Here is a 17105-nt window from a genome sequence, read left to right on the forward strand (position 1 = left end):
TGTTTGAAGGCTGGGCACAGTGGCACACACCTGTAATCCCAGCACTTTGCGAAGCCAAGGCGGGTGGATCACTTGAGGTCAGGAGTTCAAGATCAGCCTGCCCAACATGGTGAAACCCCATCTCTACTAAAAATACAAAAAGATTAGGCAAGCGTGGTGGCACATGCCTGTAATCCCAGTTACTTGGGAGGCTGAGGCAGGAGAATTGCTTGAACCTGGGAGATTGCAGTGAGCCGAGATCGGGCCATTACACTCCAGCCTGGGTGACAAGAGCAAAACTCTGTCTCAAAAAAAAAAAAAAAAAAGAAAGAAACTGTTTGAACTTGAGTGTCAGTTATTATGAACTGCAACCATAGGCTTTGACAGAAAACTCTGATGTCTCCAGCAAAAAAGAAACTGCAAGACCCTGTTTTGGCGCAGAACTTAAAATTCCTTGAAATATCCTAGTTTCACTATTTACCCCAAAGAAAATGCTAAGAATGTATCCAAAGTCTGTGAATGGAGGGGGTTTTATTAATACCAGGGAAAGTGTGACAACCTTCCTTATATTTCATATGTGGGTTGTGAAACATGGGGAAGGTGCACACAGGCTATGGACTAGTGCAATGGCCCCAGATCTAGAGGAGTTACCCAAACCTCCTACCTTGCAAATTCTTTCCGGATAGCTTGATTGAGGGAGTATTCATCTTGAGAAAACCTCCCATACATTATACCCAAAAGCAGAAGAAGCATGAGGATGTCCACGGAAATGTCTCTGTAAGAAGAGTTTTTAAGTTAGCATCCATACAGACCCTGTATGTAGGTATCTGAATGTTTCAATCTGCAACTTTTCTTTTGAGATGGAGTCTCACTCTGTCACCCAGGCTGGTGCACGGTGGCACAATCTCGGCTCACTGCAACCTCCGCCTCCTGGGTTCAAGCGATTTTTCTGCCTCAGCCTCCCGAGTAGCTGGAACTACAGGTGTGTGCCACTACGCCTGACTAACTTTTGTTATTTTTAGTAGAGACGGGGTTTCTACATATTGGTCAGACTGGTCTCGAACTCCCGACCTCAGGTGATCTGCCCGCCTTGGCCTCCCAAAGTGCTGGGATTACAAGCGTGAGCCACCATGCCGGTCCAAAAGATTTTAAATGAAACTCGGCTTTTAAATCCCTGGGAGGAAATTTTTGTATAAAGTGTGAGGTGTGTGTTGGGGTTTATTTATTTATTTTGCATATCAATACCCAGTTTTTCCAGCACCATTTTTCTTTTTTTTTTTTTTTTCCGAAACAGAGTCTAGCTCTGTCACCTAGACTGGAGTGCAGTGGCACAATCTCGGCTCATTGCAACCTACCCGTCCCTGGTTCAAGTGATTCTCCTGCCTCAGCTTCCTGAGTAGCTGGGATTACAGGCACCCACCACCACGTCCAGCTAATTTTTTTGTATTTTTAATAGAGATGGGGTTTGACCATGTTGACCAGGCTGGTCTTGAACTCCTGACATCAGGTGATCCACCTGCCTTGGCCTCCCAAAGTGCTGGGATCACAGGCATGAGCCACCATGCCCGGCCCCCAGCACCATTTTTAAAAGACTATTCTTTTTCCATTGGATCATCTTTGCGTCTCTGCCAAAAGATCAGTTGAGCATATTTGGGTAAGTCTATTCCTGCGTTCTCTATTCTGTTCCATTGATTTGCATGTCTATCTGTCCCCAAACATCATGCTGCCTTGGTTTCTGCAGCTGTATAGTATGTTTTAAAGCCAGATAGTGTCCGTCCTCTGACTTTGCTCATCATTTTCAGAATTGTTTAGGCTATTCTAGTTCCTTTGCTTTCCATATAAATTTTAGAATCAGCTTGTCAATATCTGCAAAAAAGCTTGTGGTATTTTGCTGGGCATAGTGGCTTGCACTTTGGGAGGCCAAGGCAGGCAGATCACGAGGTCAGGAGATCGAGGCCATCCTGGCTAACACGGTGAAACCCCATCTCTACTAAAAAAAAAAAAAAGATATATAGATAGATAGATAGATAGATAGATAGATAGATAGATAGATAGATAGATATAGATAGATAGGGAGAGAGAGAGAGCCGGGCATGGCGGCAGGTGCCTGTAGTCCCAGCTACTCAGGAGGCTGAGGCAGGAGAATGGCGTGAACCCGGGAAATGGAGGTTGCAGTGAGCTGAGATCGCGCCACTGCACTCCAGCCTGGGCGACAGAGTGAGACTCTGTATCAAAAAAAAAAAAAAAAAAAAAAAAAAAATCTTGTGGTATTGCATTGAAACTGCAGAAAGAATCGACACCTGAACATTACTGAGTCCTCCAATCAATGTACACAGTCTATCTCTTCATTTATTCAGATCTTCTTGACTTCCTTCATCAGAGTTTTGTGGTTTTCAACATACAGATCCTGCACACGTTTTCTTAGACTTACGTCCATGTACTTAATTTATTTGGTGCTGTTGTAAATGGTATTCCTTTTTAAATTTCAATTGTTCATTGCTGGTACATAGGAATATAATTTACTTTTGTATACTGACTTGTCTTGCAAACTTGCTAAATTCACTTACTAGTTCCAGAACCCTTGTTTTTGTAAGTTATTTGGGATTTTCTGCATAGACGATTTATGTCATTTGCCAATAGATGGTTTTGTTTCTTCCTTTCAAATCGATAGGTTTTTAATTTATTTCTCTTGCCTATTGCATTGGTTAGGACTTCCAATGATGTTCAATACATGTGATCAGAGGTGACATTTTTGCCTTGTTCGTTATCTTAAAAAACATTCAGTGTCTCTCTATTAAGTATGATGTTAGGTGTCGAGTTTTCATAAAGACCCTTTATTAATTCAGGGAAACTCTTTACTATTCCTACTTCTTCTCCTAGTTTGCTGAGAGATTCTTTTCTTTTTTTGGATGAATTAATGTTGAATTTTATCAAATGCTTTTTCTGCCTCTATTGAGATGATCATATGGCTTTTCTTAGTCTGTTAATATGACGAATTACATTAATTGCTTTTCTCATGTCTCTTCCAGTCTATAGGTATCATCTCTATTTATTTTTGCTTCTTTGCGATCTATTTGTTGAGCAAGTTCTCAGAGTCCTGCTTTTCCGTGGAGGTATCAACATACTCTTACCGTAAACTACAAGTTGGCAAAATCACTTCATCAGATTAAGATTGGACTGTTTTGGGTAGGTTGCCTCATAGATGATAGTGTTTTCCCACCAGCGGATACAGAACGTCTGATGTTTCTCTCTCTCTCCTTCTCTCTTTTATGTTGGCCACTGTTAATGAGCAATGCCTAGATTCATTACTTCATTAAAACTGCAAAAATGGTCAGGCTCTAATTCTATTGCCTGGTCCTCATTCATTAGCTGGAATTTCTCTCTAAAGAGAAATATCCCCTGTCCTGTTATGTGGTTTCCCAGGGGTACAGTTTGTATGGGAAAGGCAGACTTTCACTGGCTTTTATAAAGTTGGTTTCTGATCAATTACATTGCGGGTGTTGGCTTTAGATAGATTTCATGGCTTTAGATAGATTTCATGAACTTCAATTCAGTAGTTTCTAATCTTGATGTCAAATTACCCCATGTTTGACCAATCTGAGCCTCTTCAAACTGGCTCCTTGGTCCTCTGACAATGACTCCAGCAGTTATTAATTGCTCCCTTGCCTAAGAAATATTCCAGGCTCATCTTAAACATTTTCCATCACCGTCTTCAAATCAGGAATCCCAGTGACTCCTATTTCTTTTTGGCGGACCAAATCTAGGTATTAAAAGTGTGTGTTGCTTCTGGGCTGTTTCTAGGTCTTTTCTTGCTGGAAAGATCTAGAAAAACATATTTTTTTTTCCTTAAAAAAAAAAAAAAAAAAAACCCGACATGATTCCATACCTATACTTGCAATTCAAATTCAGGACTACAGAGTTTCGACTTCCTTGAACTCAGATCTGTACCTTCTTTCTCTCACATCAAGAATTCCACTTTTAAAGGACACCAGGAATGACAGAATTAGAAAATAACAGACTTCTTCATTTCCTTTACCCCACAATAAATCAACAATGAGAATAAAGATACTAACGCTCCACTAACAACACGATTGGTGAAAACAGCTTTAACGTGTTTTCCCTTCGTTCTTTTCTGTACTTAGAGACTAGGCTTATAAGTTTGAGTTTTTAACCTTAACACAGATTTTAAAAAATCGTATTCCTTCTCTCCCCATAAGTTAACTATTAATATTTCCTAAAGGTGCCTGGATTGTCTTTCCCTTGTTTTATTTAGGGTGAGCGGATCCACAGGCACGCATATTCACGTCCCCTTTCATTAAGCAGTGGGCAGCACAGCACGCCTGCTTTCCTCCACCTGGCTTCACTCCTGCAGTGAATCCTACAGGCCTCTCCCTGGGAGTCTGGAGGGACAGTCCTCATGCTTCTACATAGCTGGACACTACTCCACTGTGTTCCTGTCCCTCCAGCAAGACATGTGGGTTCTTTCCAGGCTATTCTCATTACAAAAGTTCCCACACAAATTGCTTTGTGCATGGGGCTGCTCATGTTTTCCTTACTGTGTCTTTAAGAGCGATTCTAAGAAGTGGGGATGCTGGATAAATAGTAAATGAATCTACCATTGTGTAGAGACTTCGAATATCCCCCATAGTGGCTGTACCATTTTGCATTCACACCAGCACTGTGTGAAGGACTCTATTTGCCGTGGCCTCACTGACAGAGTATGTGGCCACATTTTTGGATTTTCACATTTAATTTGCAATTCTCTTACTGTAAGTGGAAGAGCCATTTGAATTTCTTTTTTTCTGTGAACTCTCTGTTCACTTTTCCAGTCCATTTTCACGTTTTAAAGAGCTGCTGTTCCTTCAGGCCAGGCATGCTGGCTCATGCCTATAATCCCGGCACTTTGGGAGGCTGAGGCGGGTGGATCACTTGAGGTCAGACCAGCCTGACCTACATGGGGAAACTCTGTCTCTACTAAAAATACAAGAAATTAGCCAGGCGTGGTGGCGCATGCCTGTAAACCCAGCTACTTGGGAGGCTGAGGCAGGAGAATCGCTTGAACCTGGGAGGCAGAGGTTGCAGTGAGCCGAGATTGAGCCACTGCATTCCAGCCTGGGCAACAAGAGCAAAACTCTGTCTAAAAAAAAAAAAAAAAACAAAAAACAAAGAGAGAATATTAAAACTTTGTTACAAATATTTTTTCTTAGTTTGTCGCTGTCATTTTATTTTACAAATAGTTTCTTTTAATGTAGGAGTTATTTTTTTCTCTTCAAGTTTTATGTAATCCAGTTTATTTTTACTTTCCCCTTTTGTGTCTGGATTTTAAGTCATAGGGAAGTTTTCCTCAGTGAAATCTTAGAGAAACTTAAGATTATGCCTAAGTGTATTTTGTTGTATTTATTTTATTATTTGCTTTGTTGAATATGATCTTGTATTAAATCTCTGACTTTTGCTTGTATAGAAATATGATATTGGTTTTTGTCTTTTAATTTTATAACCTAAAACTTTACCAGTTTTGCCTGTTTCCTAAATGCTTTCTCTGGGCCTGTTCTGCTTGGTTTGGATGCTTCCCCGAGCAGTGCCCCAAGCCACCCCACCCCAAGGCTATGTCCTGGCAGAGCTGGGTGTGGTTAGTTCTGAAGGCTGAGCTGGCCCAGCAGCTCCAGACCTCCAGACCTTGCACTCACCTGTAAACTTGACTGTGCAAATTCCTCCCAGATGTGCCCGCCACACTCCCAGTGAAGAATACCTACAGGAGCTTGGGGTTCTCCTATTCTCAGATACATCAGGTACCCCATCCTTCCCTCCACCACGTTCTGTAGCTGCTGAGCTACAGGGTGGGTGCACTCTCTGGTTGGTTCCCACCTGAGTGCCTTTGGGGGTGTGTGTGGTGGCGGCCAACTCATGTAATTTTGTTGTACATGTTTTCTATGGGTTTTGTTTTTGCTATCTTAATTGCTCTATTTTTATGAGGAGATTTGGTAAGAGTAAAAAACTTGGCCACTGCTCCATCTTCCCGGAATTCCTCTCCCATTCTCCTTTAAATGTGACATCTTAACACAACCACAGCTCTTTTCCTTGGAAAGGGATATGAAAATATTTAAGGGGAAGTTAATGGTGTGCCACATTGTATGAAGGGATTGTTTTTTAAGGAAGATGGTTGGAGGTGCTTCTATGACATGCCATTTTTAAAAAACTATCAGAAATTCCCAAATCCTTGACAAACTACACCAGAAAGATTTGCAGGAGACGGAATTCGTGTTTTGAATTTGAAGAGGGATTTTGGCTAGCATTTAGAGAAGGCTCCTTGTGGTGGCTGCCATCCAGCACCACCATGATTGGAGGGGGATGGTACCACTGAGAGAAATGTGTTGGAGGTAGACGTTGGAGAGCTTTGCCACAGCATGATATTTATTAAGGTTTGTATTTTATCTAAAAAAATTTAAAATATGTTATGAACACCAGCTGTGCATATCTGAATATTAAATATTTTAAAATACCTGTCACTGGGCTAAATCCATGCCCTAAGAAGCGGTGTTGCATTTATCTTACGAGCTTCCACATCCCTGTGGGTCCCAGTTGGAGAAGCAGAAGTCCTAGACCATGTGCTAAGCACACGTATGGGTGGGATGAAATCCAATTGTGTGTGTGAATCCATGCTGGATGCATGAAGCTGAGGCCCAGAGGAGGAAACTTTCTTAATTTCTCATCATGGGCAAATTGTGGAACTGAGTTTTCTGACTTCAATTCTGTTTCCCTGAATTCCTCCCATCTGCTGGGCAGCACAGGCTGTTACATAGATAAGGATAGCTCTGGGGACAGCAAGGTGGTCCCCACCCCCACTCCCGACTCCTCCAGGAGAACAATCTCCCAGGAGGACCAGCAGCAGTGGGGCGCCCCCTCCGAGAAGGGAGCTGGAGTGGAGCAAGCCCTCCCAACAGAGGCCGCCACCCACCTCAGGGCAGCCTGTGTGCGACTCTCTCTCCTCATCCTCTCTCTGGTGACCCTCAGATGGGCCTTGGAGGGTGGATGCGCCCAGCGCAGGTGGCGAGCTTGTTGTCGGGCAGCCAAGACCTGTCAGGGAGAAGAGCCCGGTGAGCCGTGGGCTGTCGGGTGGAAGGAGAGAGGCCCCTGGTGCTCCTGCCAAGCCAAGGAATGCGTCATTGCTGTGCTGTACATTCAGCCTGGCATTTGGGAACAAAGAGGCACTTTGTATGAATAACATAGGCCAGGTTGTTGGGGAAGGGATCAGAGACGGGGGGTAGACCCATTTTTAAAAATCTGCTCATGTCCCAGGCAAGCTTTTTTGGCAGGGATTGCAGTTGGGCTATTACAAAGAGCTGCTGTACACGAGGGGTGTGTCTACTACCGTCAAATTACAGCAGCAATTATCTTGGGCATTGGCACAGTATTTTCTTTCAGAGACTTTCAAGGTATGAAAAAATCATTTTAAAGTATAGCCTTAGCAAGAAATGATCTTTCTTTTCTTTCTTCAAAAATCATTTTTACTTTTATACTCTGTTCGTGGACAGGGCATAACAGTAGCCAGATAAATGAACTCATTGTAGGTATTCATTCATCAACACACATTCACTGGATCAGACACTGGGGACATCTGAGGAATCAGAGACAGTCCTTCCTCCTAGAGACTCTGGGCTTCTAGGAACTCAACAGCAGGGATGCAAATATAAAGCTGCACATGCAGGGTGTTGGGAGTTAAGTTACTCCCTTCAGCTGTTGTGCCGTTCTGAGAAGGGAACATGTGTGGCCGAGAGATCCGTGTGGAGGCTTGGGTGTGGGGGGCATCCCGATTCTAAGGTGCTAATGAGCCATTCATAGGTTTGGAGATGACAGCGTGGCCCTCAGGATCAGGCTGAATTCATGTGAAGGAACCTCACCCCCAAGGCTGGGATGAGAGAAAGAAAATGAACAAACTTGCAGCACAGCAGGGCATATCTGCCCGAGGGGAGAAGAGGAAGGACAGCCTTCAAAGCACAAAGGAAAGCTGAGATCCAACAGGTATGAGGGAACCAGGGCAATGCTGCTTCTCAAGAGCTAAGGTGCTGCAGGGCGGGGGTGTAGGAGGAAAGGGCAAGGTGGGCCAGGTTTGGGCCTCAGACTCCCCTTTATTGCAGTATACCCTGGGCCTAATCATTCCACATCATCTTTAAATGGGGTGCAGTGATGCTGCCTAATTCATAAGGTGTTATAAGCAACAAATGATATGACAAATGTAAATACAACGTAGGTGCAAAATAGCACAATGACTAGTACATAGCCTGTGTGCACCACCCATCTTCAGCAGCAGCAGCCCTGGTTTCAGGCAGGGCTGAGAGGCCTCAGACAGGTCCTCAGACACGGAGTTTATCAGGATCCTTTGTGAGGAAGAGGGCGGAGATGAACAGAGGCCCAGACCAGGGTCTGATTCTAAATGAACTGGGATTGGGTCCTCGGTCATAAGTGATTTATGGTTATTACAAGAGTACAGAATCGCACATGCATTTCATGTGCACTTAATCAATGAGCCTGTGAATTTCTTTGCAGTGGCCAGTATACCCTTCTCTTCCTTCATATCATTCACACTGCCCAACAGAATGCTACACATATAATAGGCAAAACTGAATAAAAGAAGGAAGAAAGGGAGGGAGGAAGGGACGAAGGGATGAAGTCAGGGAGGGAGGAATGATGGGGAGGAATACATTTTCTGTGGGTCCACTGAAGGGCAAATGGCCTAAAAGTTCTCCAAAATCATGACCAAGAATTAGAGTTCTCATTTGCTTCAGCATTTTAAAATATGCTAATTTTCTTGATGCTCTAACTTCTTTAGGATGGGAGTAAAAAAAAAAATCAGTCCCATGTGTTCATCTATCATATATGTGTGTGCAAAGAAACATAAGAAATTAAGACATCCCATGGGTCTCCAAAGATGCAACCCAATTTGAATTCAAAGCCTACATTCAGATATGTGTGATAGAACATAAAGCAGTTTTTTAAAGCTCAATTTGCACTGCATAGGTCATTCTTTTACTTTTTCAACCTCGCCTGCAGAGTCAGGAATACTGCAGCTTGAAGAGAAGGGGAGGCGAGTCCAGGAACGTTCTGCCAATTCAGAGTCCAGATCTCTGGTAGCCTCACGTAAAGACTCAGTAAAAAAGTGGTTGTCAGCTCTTCTTTTCCAAGCAAAACCCAAGGCCATGAGGCACACCTGGAAGGAAAAACATGACAGAGCAGAGAGCCGCCCTGTGTCTGTGTTCATTCCACACAGAGCTGTCCTCCTGTCCCCTAATCATGAACAGGACTCCATCTCCCAGTTGTAAAGACACCAGCAGTCACTGCCTTGGATTCCCAGCCCAACTACTCATCAGGTGTGGCCTCGCCCAAGAGACCTAAATTCTTTGAGGCTCAATTTCCTCAAATGAAAAATGTGGGTTAAAGTGGTTCACTTCTCAAAGATGTTTATGAGGATTAAAGAACAGCCCCTTGTGTAGCTTAGCACAGAGCCTGGCTCCTGGTTCTCTCTCACCACAACTGAAATCAGGGTGTAAAGAAAAGTCATACACCACCAAAATGAAGCCTCTATTTTCCCTTCCTGTCTAGGTCCCCTCCTGATGGAAGGCACTTCTACCATGGAGGGTGTTTCTTACCATAAGCGGCTGGGTGATGAAAACACAGCAGACCACGGAGAGGGACAGCAGATGCAGCCACCGCACACACTGCTCCTGGCCAAACCTGCCCCCAGCGAAAGTGTGGTGGTCAGCACCCTCTAGGGCAGCAGGCCACCCAGCGGTCATTGCTGCCTAAGCACAAACACTGCCTGAGAAGGCCCATGGCCTCGCCATGGCAGGAAGCCAGCTGTGGGAGTGGTGCTGGACGTGGGCAGTGTCTGCTCATCGGAGGGGAACCCCTGTCTGCTAAGAGGACATTGACCTCCCTGAAGCTGCCCAGTGGGAAAGAGAAAGGAAAACCCAACCAGCAGATGGAATGGAGCACAGAGAGGGGAAGGGGGAAGAAAACAGGTTGGGCTATAATAATTATAACAGCAGCAACAACAAAAAAGCTGGATGCCAGTGGGCACTCCGCTAGGGCAGGCATGATGCTAACAGGATAGCTTTCATATTTCAGCTGCTCCTCCCCAAGCCCTAAGAATTAAGCTCTCTGATGTTCCTATTTTACAGATGAGCAAACTGAGGCACAAGAGAGGTCTAAGTACCTGCCCATTCTCACAGAGTGATTCAACATCTACAGCTGAGATGGAAGAGACGGGATGAAAGGGCCTTGGCTTTGCGGCTGCTCTTTGTGGTTTATGAAGACGTGGGCCATGGAGCCACACTGAATAACCCTGCGGTCTCCAATGGTGAGTCCAAGCTGGACAGGAGCCAGAGAGGCAGCATGTGCCAGGGTGACAGGATCAGAATCTGTGACACATGCATCATAATCCCTGTCCCAAAGGCATATGCTTTTTCAAATGATGGGAGACCATGAACAGCATATTCTAGGCAGAGCTCCTGGCTGGGAACCGGCTCCTCTCAGGAGCTCTGCAGCTGGGTTCCTTCCTTCCTTAGGCGGGCGTCCTGCAGCTTCTTGTTTAATATGTGGACTCCATCCAGGCCTTCTGCCGTGGCAGGGCTGACCAGGCCAAGCCACCCATTGGGATCTGCATATGATTTTATTTATCCCAGGAGGTGGGAGGGAGAAATGAGGGAGAAAATAGCAATAGCGACATCTGGAGCCTGCATCCGATGAGTTCCCAGAAACGCAGGGATTTATTTACAAATGTGAGACTTTCCATCCGAGGACCTGAGGATGTTTGAAAACCTCTACAGCTCACCTGTAGCCTAGAAATCCTGTTCCCAAACCACAGGCCAGAGAAGCGGTCCCACAAATGGCCCACACTGCAGAGCTCCACCAAGGCTGAGGGGCCCTTGACCACCGGGGCATTAGTCCCTCCAAACCACTGCTGGGTGCTGCGGAAGAGTAGGACAGAGACAAGGCAGCTTAAGAGACCTCGGCATCTCCATCACGCGGAGTGTGGTGGTGAATCTCAGGCATCAACTAGACTGGGTTGCAGGGTGCCCAGGCATTTGGTTAAACATGATTTTTGAGTGTGTTCGGGGTTGGGGATGTTTCCAGGTGACATTAACATCTGAATCAGCAGACTGAGTGAAGCAGAGGACCTTCCTAGCCACGGGCCTCCTCCAATCCCTTGAGGTCCTGAATAGAATGCACAGGCTGAGAACAAGGGAACTCCTGCCCGACTGCTGACCTGGGACATTGGTGCTCACCTGAGGGTCTGGGGTGGGGGTGGGGGTGGTGAGCAGCAACTCCTGCCTTGCTGTGCCCTCAGAAGGCTTTTGGGGACCTCTTCTTCTGAACAGACCTATGGATCCCCAACATTAGAGGCAGAGGGATCAGTTTCCATTTCAGACCCCAAACAACTAAGCAGGCTGACCTGGGATCTGAGGGTCTGCCCTGATTTGGATCAGGTCCCACACACCATGAGGGACAGGGCTGTGACTGGTCCCCTGTGGTTTTCATCCTTCCCTCTCTGCTATGTGATTTCTCCAGTGCCAGGTACAGGACCAGAGGGCTGCCATACATAGCTCTTCATACCTCCAGGTGCAGCCGTCTCAGCCCATTTTCTAGCGACTGCTCTTAGAGGCAGGATGCCATGTTAACCTAGGGCAATCGAGCACAACACCTTTCAACAACTAAGGAGCTCTTGCTGGGAAGCCGGTATTAGGCAAACCGAAGGACACTGGCTGAACATAAATCAAGGAATGTGAGCTGTGGCTGGGACAGTGGTGTCGCCCTGAGCCACACCTTCTCCACAACCTCATCGGTGGCTGGTCTGCCAGTGTGAGCCTTGTACTCCTGAATGCTCCCTTTCAGCCCAGGCCATGTGTCCAGCTTGTCTGGGAGGGTCGCCGGTCCTTGGGATGAGTTTCCCTTCTGATCTACTGCTGATACTTGTGCCTACACTGAAGGCTCACCTGCCTGAAGCTTATTCACTCACAGAAAGGATCTTTTTTGTGCCTCACTGTGTTAAGTGCTGTGCAGCATGGGTCCAACCAGACATAGCTGCATGCACAGGCCTTGCCAGTCATTGTGAACAAGCACCTGAATCCAGTACACAAGGACCTGGGCTAAGCTGGAGCCTCGAGAAAACCATCTGTTCACGTACCACATGGCTCCAGGATCCCAAAGCCACACACCCCTGCCAGGCCAGGCCCACCACTGTCTCCCCTTTGCCATGATTTGGCTGCCCTCCTAGGACTGCAGCAGGATTCAATCTCCCTGGGCACAGCCCTGGTTGTTCTAGGGTAATCCCTGCCTCTACCAGTTCACTGCTGAGATTCCAGCGTAATTGGAAGCTGGGACTATCATTCACTGTCATTAGCATTAAAAAATGCAAAGCTTCAAATTCCAAAATACTTAAAAAAGGTTATGAGTATATTACTTTTAAAAAGATCTGACCAAACTTACATTAAGTACCTGCCAGAAAGCACCAAGACTTTGGAGGAAAGTTGGATGCCTCAGTTTTGGGTGGGCCCATGCCTGGTTTTCAGATGAGACTAGAGTATTCAGTGACATTTGGCCCAACTGTGGTTCTGCTTGCCCCACCTCTCCCAATGGCTGCAGGTCTGCTGGACTGGCAGGAAGGGGGCTGTGGTTGCAAGCCAGTTACCTTGAGTACAGGGAGGGCAACAGTGGCTTTTCCCCATCAGAGTAGTCCTGCTGTGGTCAGCCCCATGGGCCTCCAGCTTAGGGGCTGGACAGGCTGTGCCATCATCACTTGCCGCCTTCCTTTGGGCCCTGCCACTCCCAGAGACAATGGCTGATGCAGGATGCTAGAATGACAAGGTCATGCCAAGGTTAATGTCTCCACAAACAGGGCTTCACACGTGACGCTCAACAGTGGTGTGGCTTGCTGCCTTCTCAGAGGATGGGCCTGACATGGGCAGGGTGTGGTGCTCAGGCCTCTAAAGAATTCTGAGGAAGGAAGCACAGGCGGCCTGAGAGCCGGCTCCTTCATACCCCTCAGAGGACGGTGGCTGCACCTGGGGAAATGCTGGTGGCCTAATAGCAGCTCCATGCAGTCAGGGTGATTGCACCTGGTTCTCTGAGAGGCATGACCCTGCCACAGAGGGGGATTCAGCCAAGAGCAACTGGTTGAACAAAGCCTCCAAGTGGGGAAGGCGCAGAACTCTGGCATGGTGTTTGGGGCGTGGGGGGCACACTGTGTTTCAAGCAGCGGCTCGAGAGTACCACCCTCAGGAACAGGAGCGGGGGAGCTGCCGCCAGGGAGTTAGAACCTGGCAAACCCGGCATCGTGTGTGCCCTCACACGTCCCACAGAGCAGAATCCCACGTAAGCAAAGGGGCAGTCACACAGATCCAAAAAGCACTATAGCAATGGGGTACCGCAGCTGTGCCATTAGAAGCTGCCCTTCAACTGCCCCGTGTCACAGGCCTCTTTGAGACCTGGAACGGAGCTCCAGCAGTGGGGCAGCTTCTCTGAGCCTCCTCCTCACAAGGAGGTGGAGAAGCTCACTGAGCAATCATCCCGAGCCTTGCTGCTCCACAGTGTCTCTCCCACGGTCCTGCCGGTATTTACTGGGTAGACATATGGGGCTTTCCGAATTCTGCTGGGCTGCGCTTCCTTCCGGTTTCAGGCCTCTGCTGAGACCCCTTCTCTCTGACCCACCTGGACAGCCGGGCTGCTGTGGCATGTGTCCTGGGAAACAGACCTCCCTCTAGGGAGGACGGTCCCCAGCCAGCACAGCAGGTCTTGCATCGATCTTTTCTTGTGTCCATCTCACCTTGGGCCTGACCCATCCATGGCCAAGGGAGGATGCCAGAGAAATCTAATTGCTCGCATATCATGCTAGAGGATTAACTGCTGCGCATAATGGTTGATTTACCTTGCATGGCTCCTGTGCGTCTGATACCCTTTGGTAGGAATTAGGACCTGATTCAAAAAAATAAAAGTCCAATGTATGATGTTTTGGGATCACACATTTAGACAGGGATATGTTTAAGGATTAGCAGGGATACTTCTTTCTTTAGCAAATACTCTTCCTTCCTGACTCAGCCAGAATGAGTACTTCTGAGAGAACAAGACTAGAACGGGGACTTCCGTTGGTGCTTCGGTCCTGGTATTGGCTTAGGCAACCCTCACAGCCACTCGAGGCTGCGTTAAGGAAACATGGCAGCTTGAGAAAAATGTTTAATTAATAAAACAAATGGCACTAGCAACTAGAAAATGGATTCAATATCCATCTGACAAAGACCTACTTTACTTAGCTGGTGAAAAGTATTTATATATCACTTAGAAAAGAAAGGATTTTATAAGGTTCATATAAATGTGGGAAAAGAAAACGGATAGACCACAGAAAATAAAATGACTTTTAAACACATGAAATGCTGCCCAACATTACTCATAATAAACACAATGCAAACTGAAAGCAGAAGATACAATTTCTACTTAGTACATTGGTGCAAAAGGCTCAGCCCCACGGAGAGTTTCTGAGAGTTTTAATACACATTTACCCTGGGGTGCCTCGGCCTGTGCTTCTCCTCTAGGCAGGCAGTGTGACTGTGCTCGGGCAGGCCCCGGGGCTTCCTGCAGAAGGAAAGAGGTGGTTCGCCAAGTGTGTTCCCCAGCAATGAAGGGGCTGCTCAGGAGAACAGGGCCATGAGGACAAGTTGCAGGTACCTTGCTGAGCCTGAAGAGCAAGGACAGGAGCTGGGCCCCTGGAGAAGCCAGGAGGGTACACAGGAGACCCACCCTGAAGGATCCAAGGGTGGGGCTGACATCCAACTGGGGTTGCAACAAACCAACAGCAGCCGTTACAGCAACCTGATATGAGTCCAACTTAAAACAGTCATGGTGTAATTACAAATACATGTAATGTGAATACATACATTATATTTAATAAAAGTGCTCTCTTCATGAACCATGAATTTTAAGTTACAATTCAATTGATTGATTGATTGATTGATTGAGATGGAGTCTTGCTCTGTCACCTAGCCTGGAGTGCAGTGGCAAGATCTCAGCTTACTCTTCCACCTCCGCCTCCCAGGTTTAAGTGATTCTCCTGCCTCAGCCTTCTGAGTAGCTGGGATTACAGGCACGCACCACCACGCCCAGCTAATTTTTGTATTTTTAGTAGAAACAGGGTTTCACCATGTTGGCCAGGCTGCTCTCAAACTCCTGACCTCAGGTGATCTGTCTGCCTCGGCCCTGCAAAGTGCTGGGATCACAGGCATGAGCTACCACCCTGGCCACAATTCAATTTAAATAATGCATCATGTTCAATATCGTTCTAAGAAAAAAAATAGAACTATATATAGAACTGATATGATGGATACAAGCAGAAGGAATCCAGCAAAGGTTTCTTATACCCCAGGAGTGAAAAGAAAACACACGCAATCATTTTGTTTCTTCTTATACAAATCCTTTTGGATTGAACAAATGCTTGCCAAGCACCCACTCTCTACCAGGCACGTGCTCCATGGATTGAATCATGGCTACAATCTGGCAAGGCATCAACACCCACAAGGTACCAATGAACAGAGAGAAGTGGTCAGTGGCCCGATGTCAGACAACATGTCAGCCTCAAAGAAGAGGCTGACCGTAGGTTTCCTCACCACAGGCCCTGGTCTATTTCCAGGTGGACAGAGCTGTTCCCTTCCTGCTACTTGATGATATTTGTTTATCCTCTTTTTACAAATTCTATGCACTGTTATTTTTTCAATCTCACCAATCCATAATTGTTATTGGATCTCTCTGATACCTGGTCATAAAGGAGCCACTATGCCTGGCTGTCACATGGATGGGTCGCTGGCCCCCACTTCGGAAACAGATGTTGTCACCACATTCTCCAGGTGCCCCACGACCCAGCAGTGAACCCGGTGGGCCGGATGCATGAATGGCCATGATGTTGTCATAGTAAACAAGTCAATTTTCCCTCAGCCCACGTCTTGCTGTGTTGTTTTCCCTCAGGAAAGGGAGGGTCTCCATTTTAACTGCTGACACTGATTTCGAAGTAATTTACTACATCTCACGAGGAACAATCAGACCAGAGTTGCCAGTGCAAACTGGCATCTTGAGGGAAAATGTGCCCATCAGAATGGTTCTGCGTTCTTTTGTTCAGAGGACTTGTTCAAAATCTAAATGAATTGCCAACTTAAAAAAAAATTCAAGATCATTCTCAAAGACAACTGACTGCCAGCCTCTCTGGAAGAGTTCTGCTGCTGGGCCTGGGCATGAGCTCCCACAGAGCAGCTGTCCACCGAGTCAGCAGAGTCAGGACTGTGCAGGCCCATCCAGTGCCACACGGGGCACAGCCCTCCTGCTCCTTCTCTGGTCCCCAGGCAGCCAGGCTTGCTTCCCCTGGTTTAAACTTTTCTCAGAGGACTGTGAGCTTTGTTGATTTCTTAGGCAAAAAGGGGCCACAGTGTAGTCTGGGATCTGGAAGCTGCTGTAAGGAAAAGCGATGGCCCTCACCTGCTCTTGCCCTCCAGCAGCGACCAGGGCAGTGAGACACGCGTAGACACACAGCAGGGAGAAAGACACGGTGAGGCGTGGTGTGTGCAGGTAGCGGCTGGAGGAGGGCCTGCTGTACACCGACAGCCAGATGTGGAAATCCTCCAGGTACTCTGTGAACTTGCAATAGAAAAGCTGAAACGGAAAGGAGGAGAAGTGTTCCCTGACATGGGCATTTCTGTCAATAAAGCAAAGTCCTGACTGTTAAACCATGATCTTCTGAGCAGAGATGGCGAGCTTTCTGGCTCTTCCATCCCAGCTGCTTAGCTGTGTATCAGGTGGGCTGTGGTGCAGGTAGATGGCACTGGATTCCCCACACTCTCTGGCTCTGCTATCCTGGCTGGTTAACTGGGTACTAGGTGGGCCGTGGGTGCAGGTGAACAGCACCTCACTCTAGGCCTCTGGAAGCTGCTACTCCTTCTGCCTCCTTGATCCAGTCACACTCCTATCATGCTGGACTCCGGCCCACCTGGCTTTCCCCTGGCACCTCCTGAGCTTTGGCACATGCTTCTCCCAGCTTCACCTGCCTGGCTCTCAAATGCCTTCACGCCTAGCCTCAGGAGATCTTCTCTCCAGAG

At 46.9% G+C, this 17105-nt stretch overlaps 1 protein-coding gene across 1 annotated transcript in view; it reads right to left on the minus strand.

Annotated features, from left to right (window-relative positions):
* PKD1L1 (polycystin 1 like 1, transient receptor potential channel interacting) overlaps positions 1-17105 on the minus strand; it is a 183727-nt gene that overhangs the window by 48738 nt on the left and 117884 nt on the right. Inside the window, 10 exon segments of the mRNA XM_010374410.2 lie at positions 644-754; positions 6935-7053; positions 9008-9184; positions 9624-9708; positions 10808-10943; positions 12665-12827; positions 13901-13947; positions 14529-14601; positions 14695-14799; positions 16483-16662. Of these exon segments, the coding sequence (XP_010372712.2) occupies positions 644-754; positions 6935-7053; positions 9008-9184; positions 9624-9708; positions 10808-10943; positions 12665-12827; positions 13901-13947; positions 14529-14601; positions 14695-14799; positions 16483-16662 (1196 nt within the window).

This window comes from Rhinopithecus roxellana, chromosome 6 (assembly GCF_007565055.1).
Source record: "Rhinopithecus roxellana isolate Shanxi Qingling chromosome 6, ASM756505v1, whole genome shotgun sequence".
Taxonomy (NCBI): Eukaryota; Metazoa; Chordata; class Mammalia; order Primates; family Cercopithecidae; genus Rhinopithecus; species Rhinopithecus roxellana.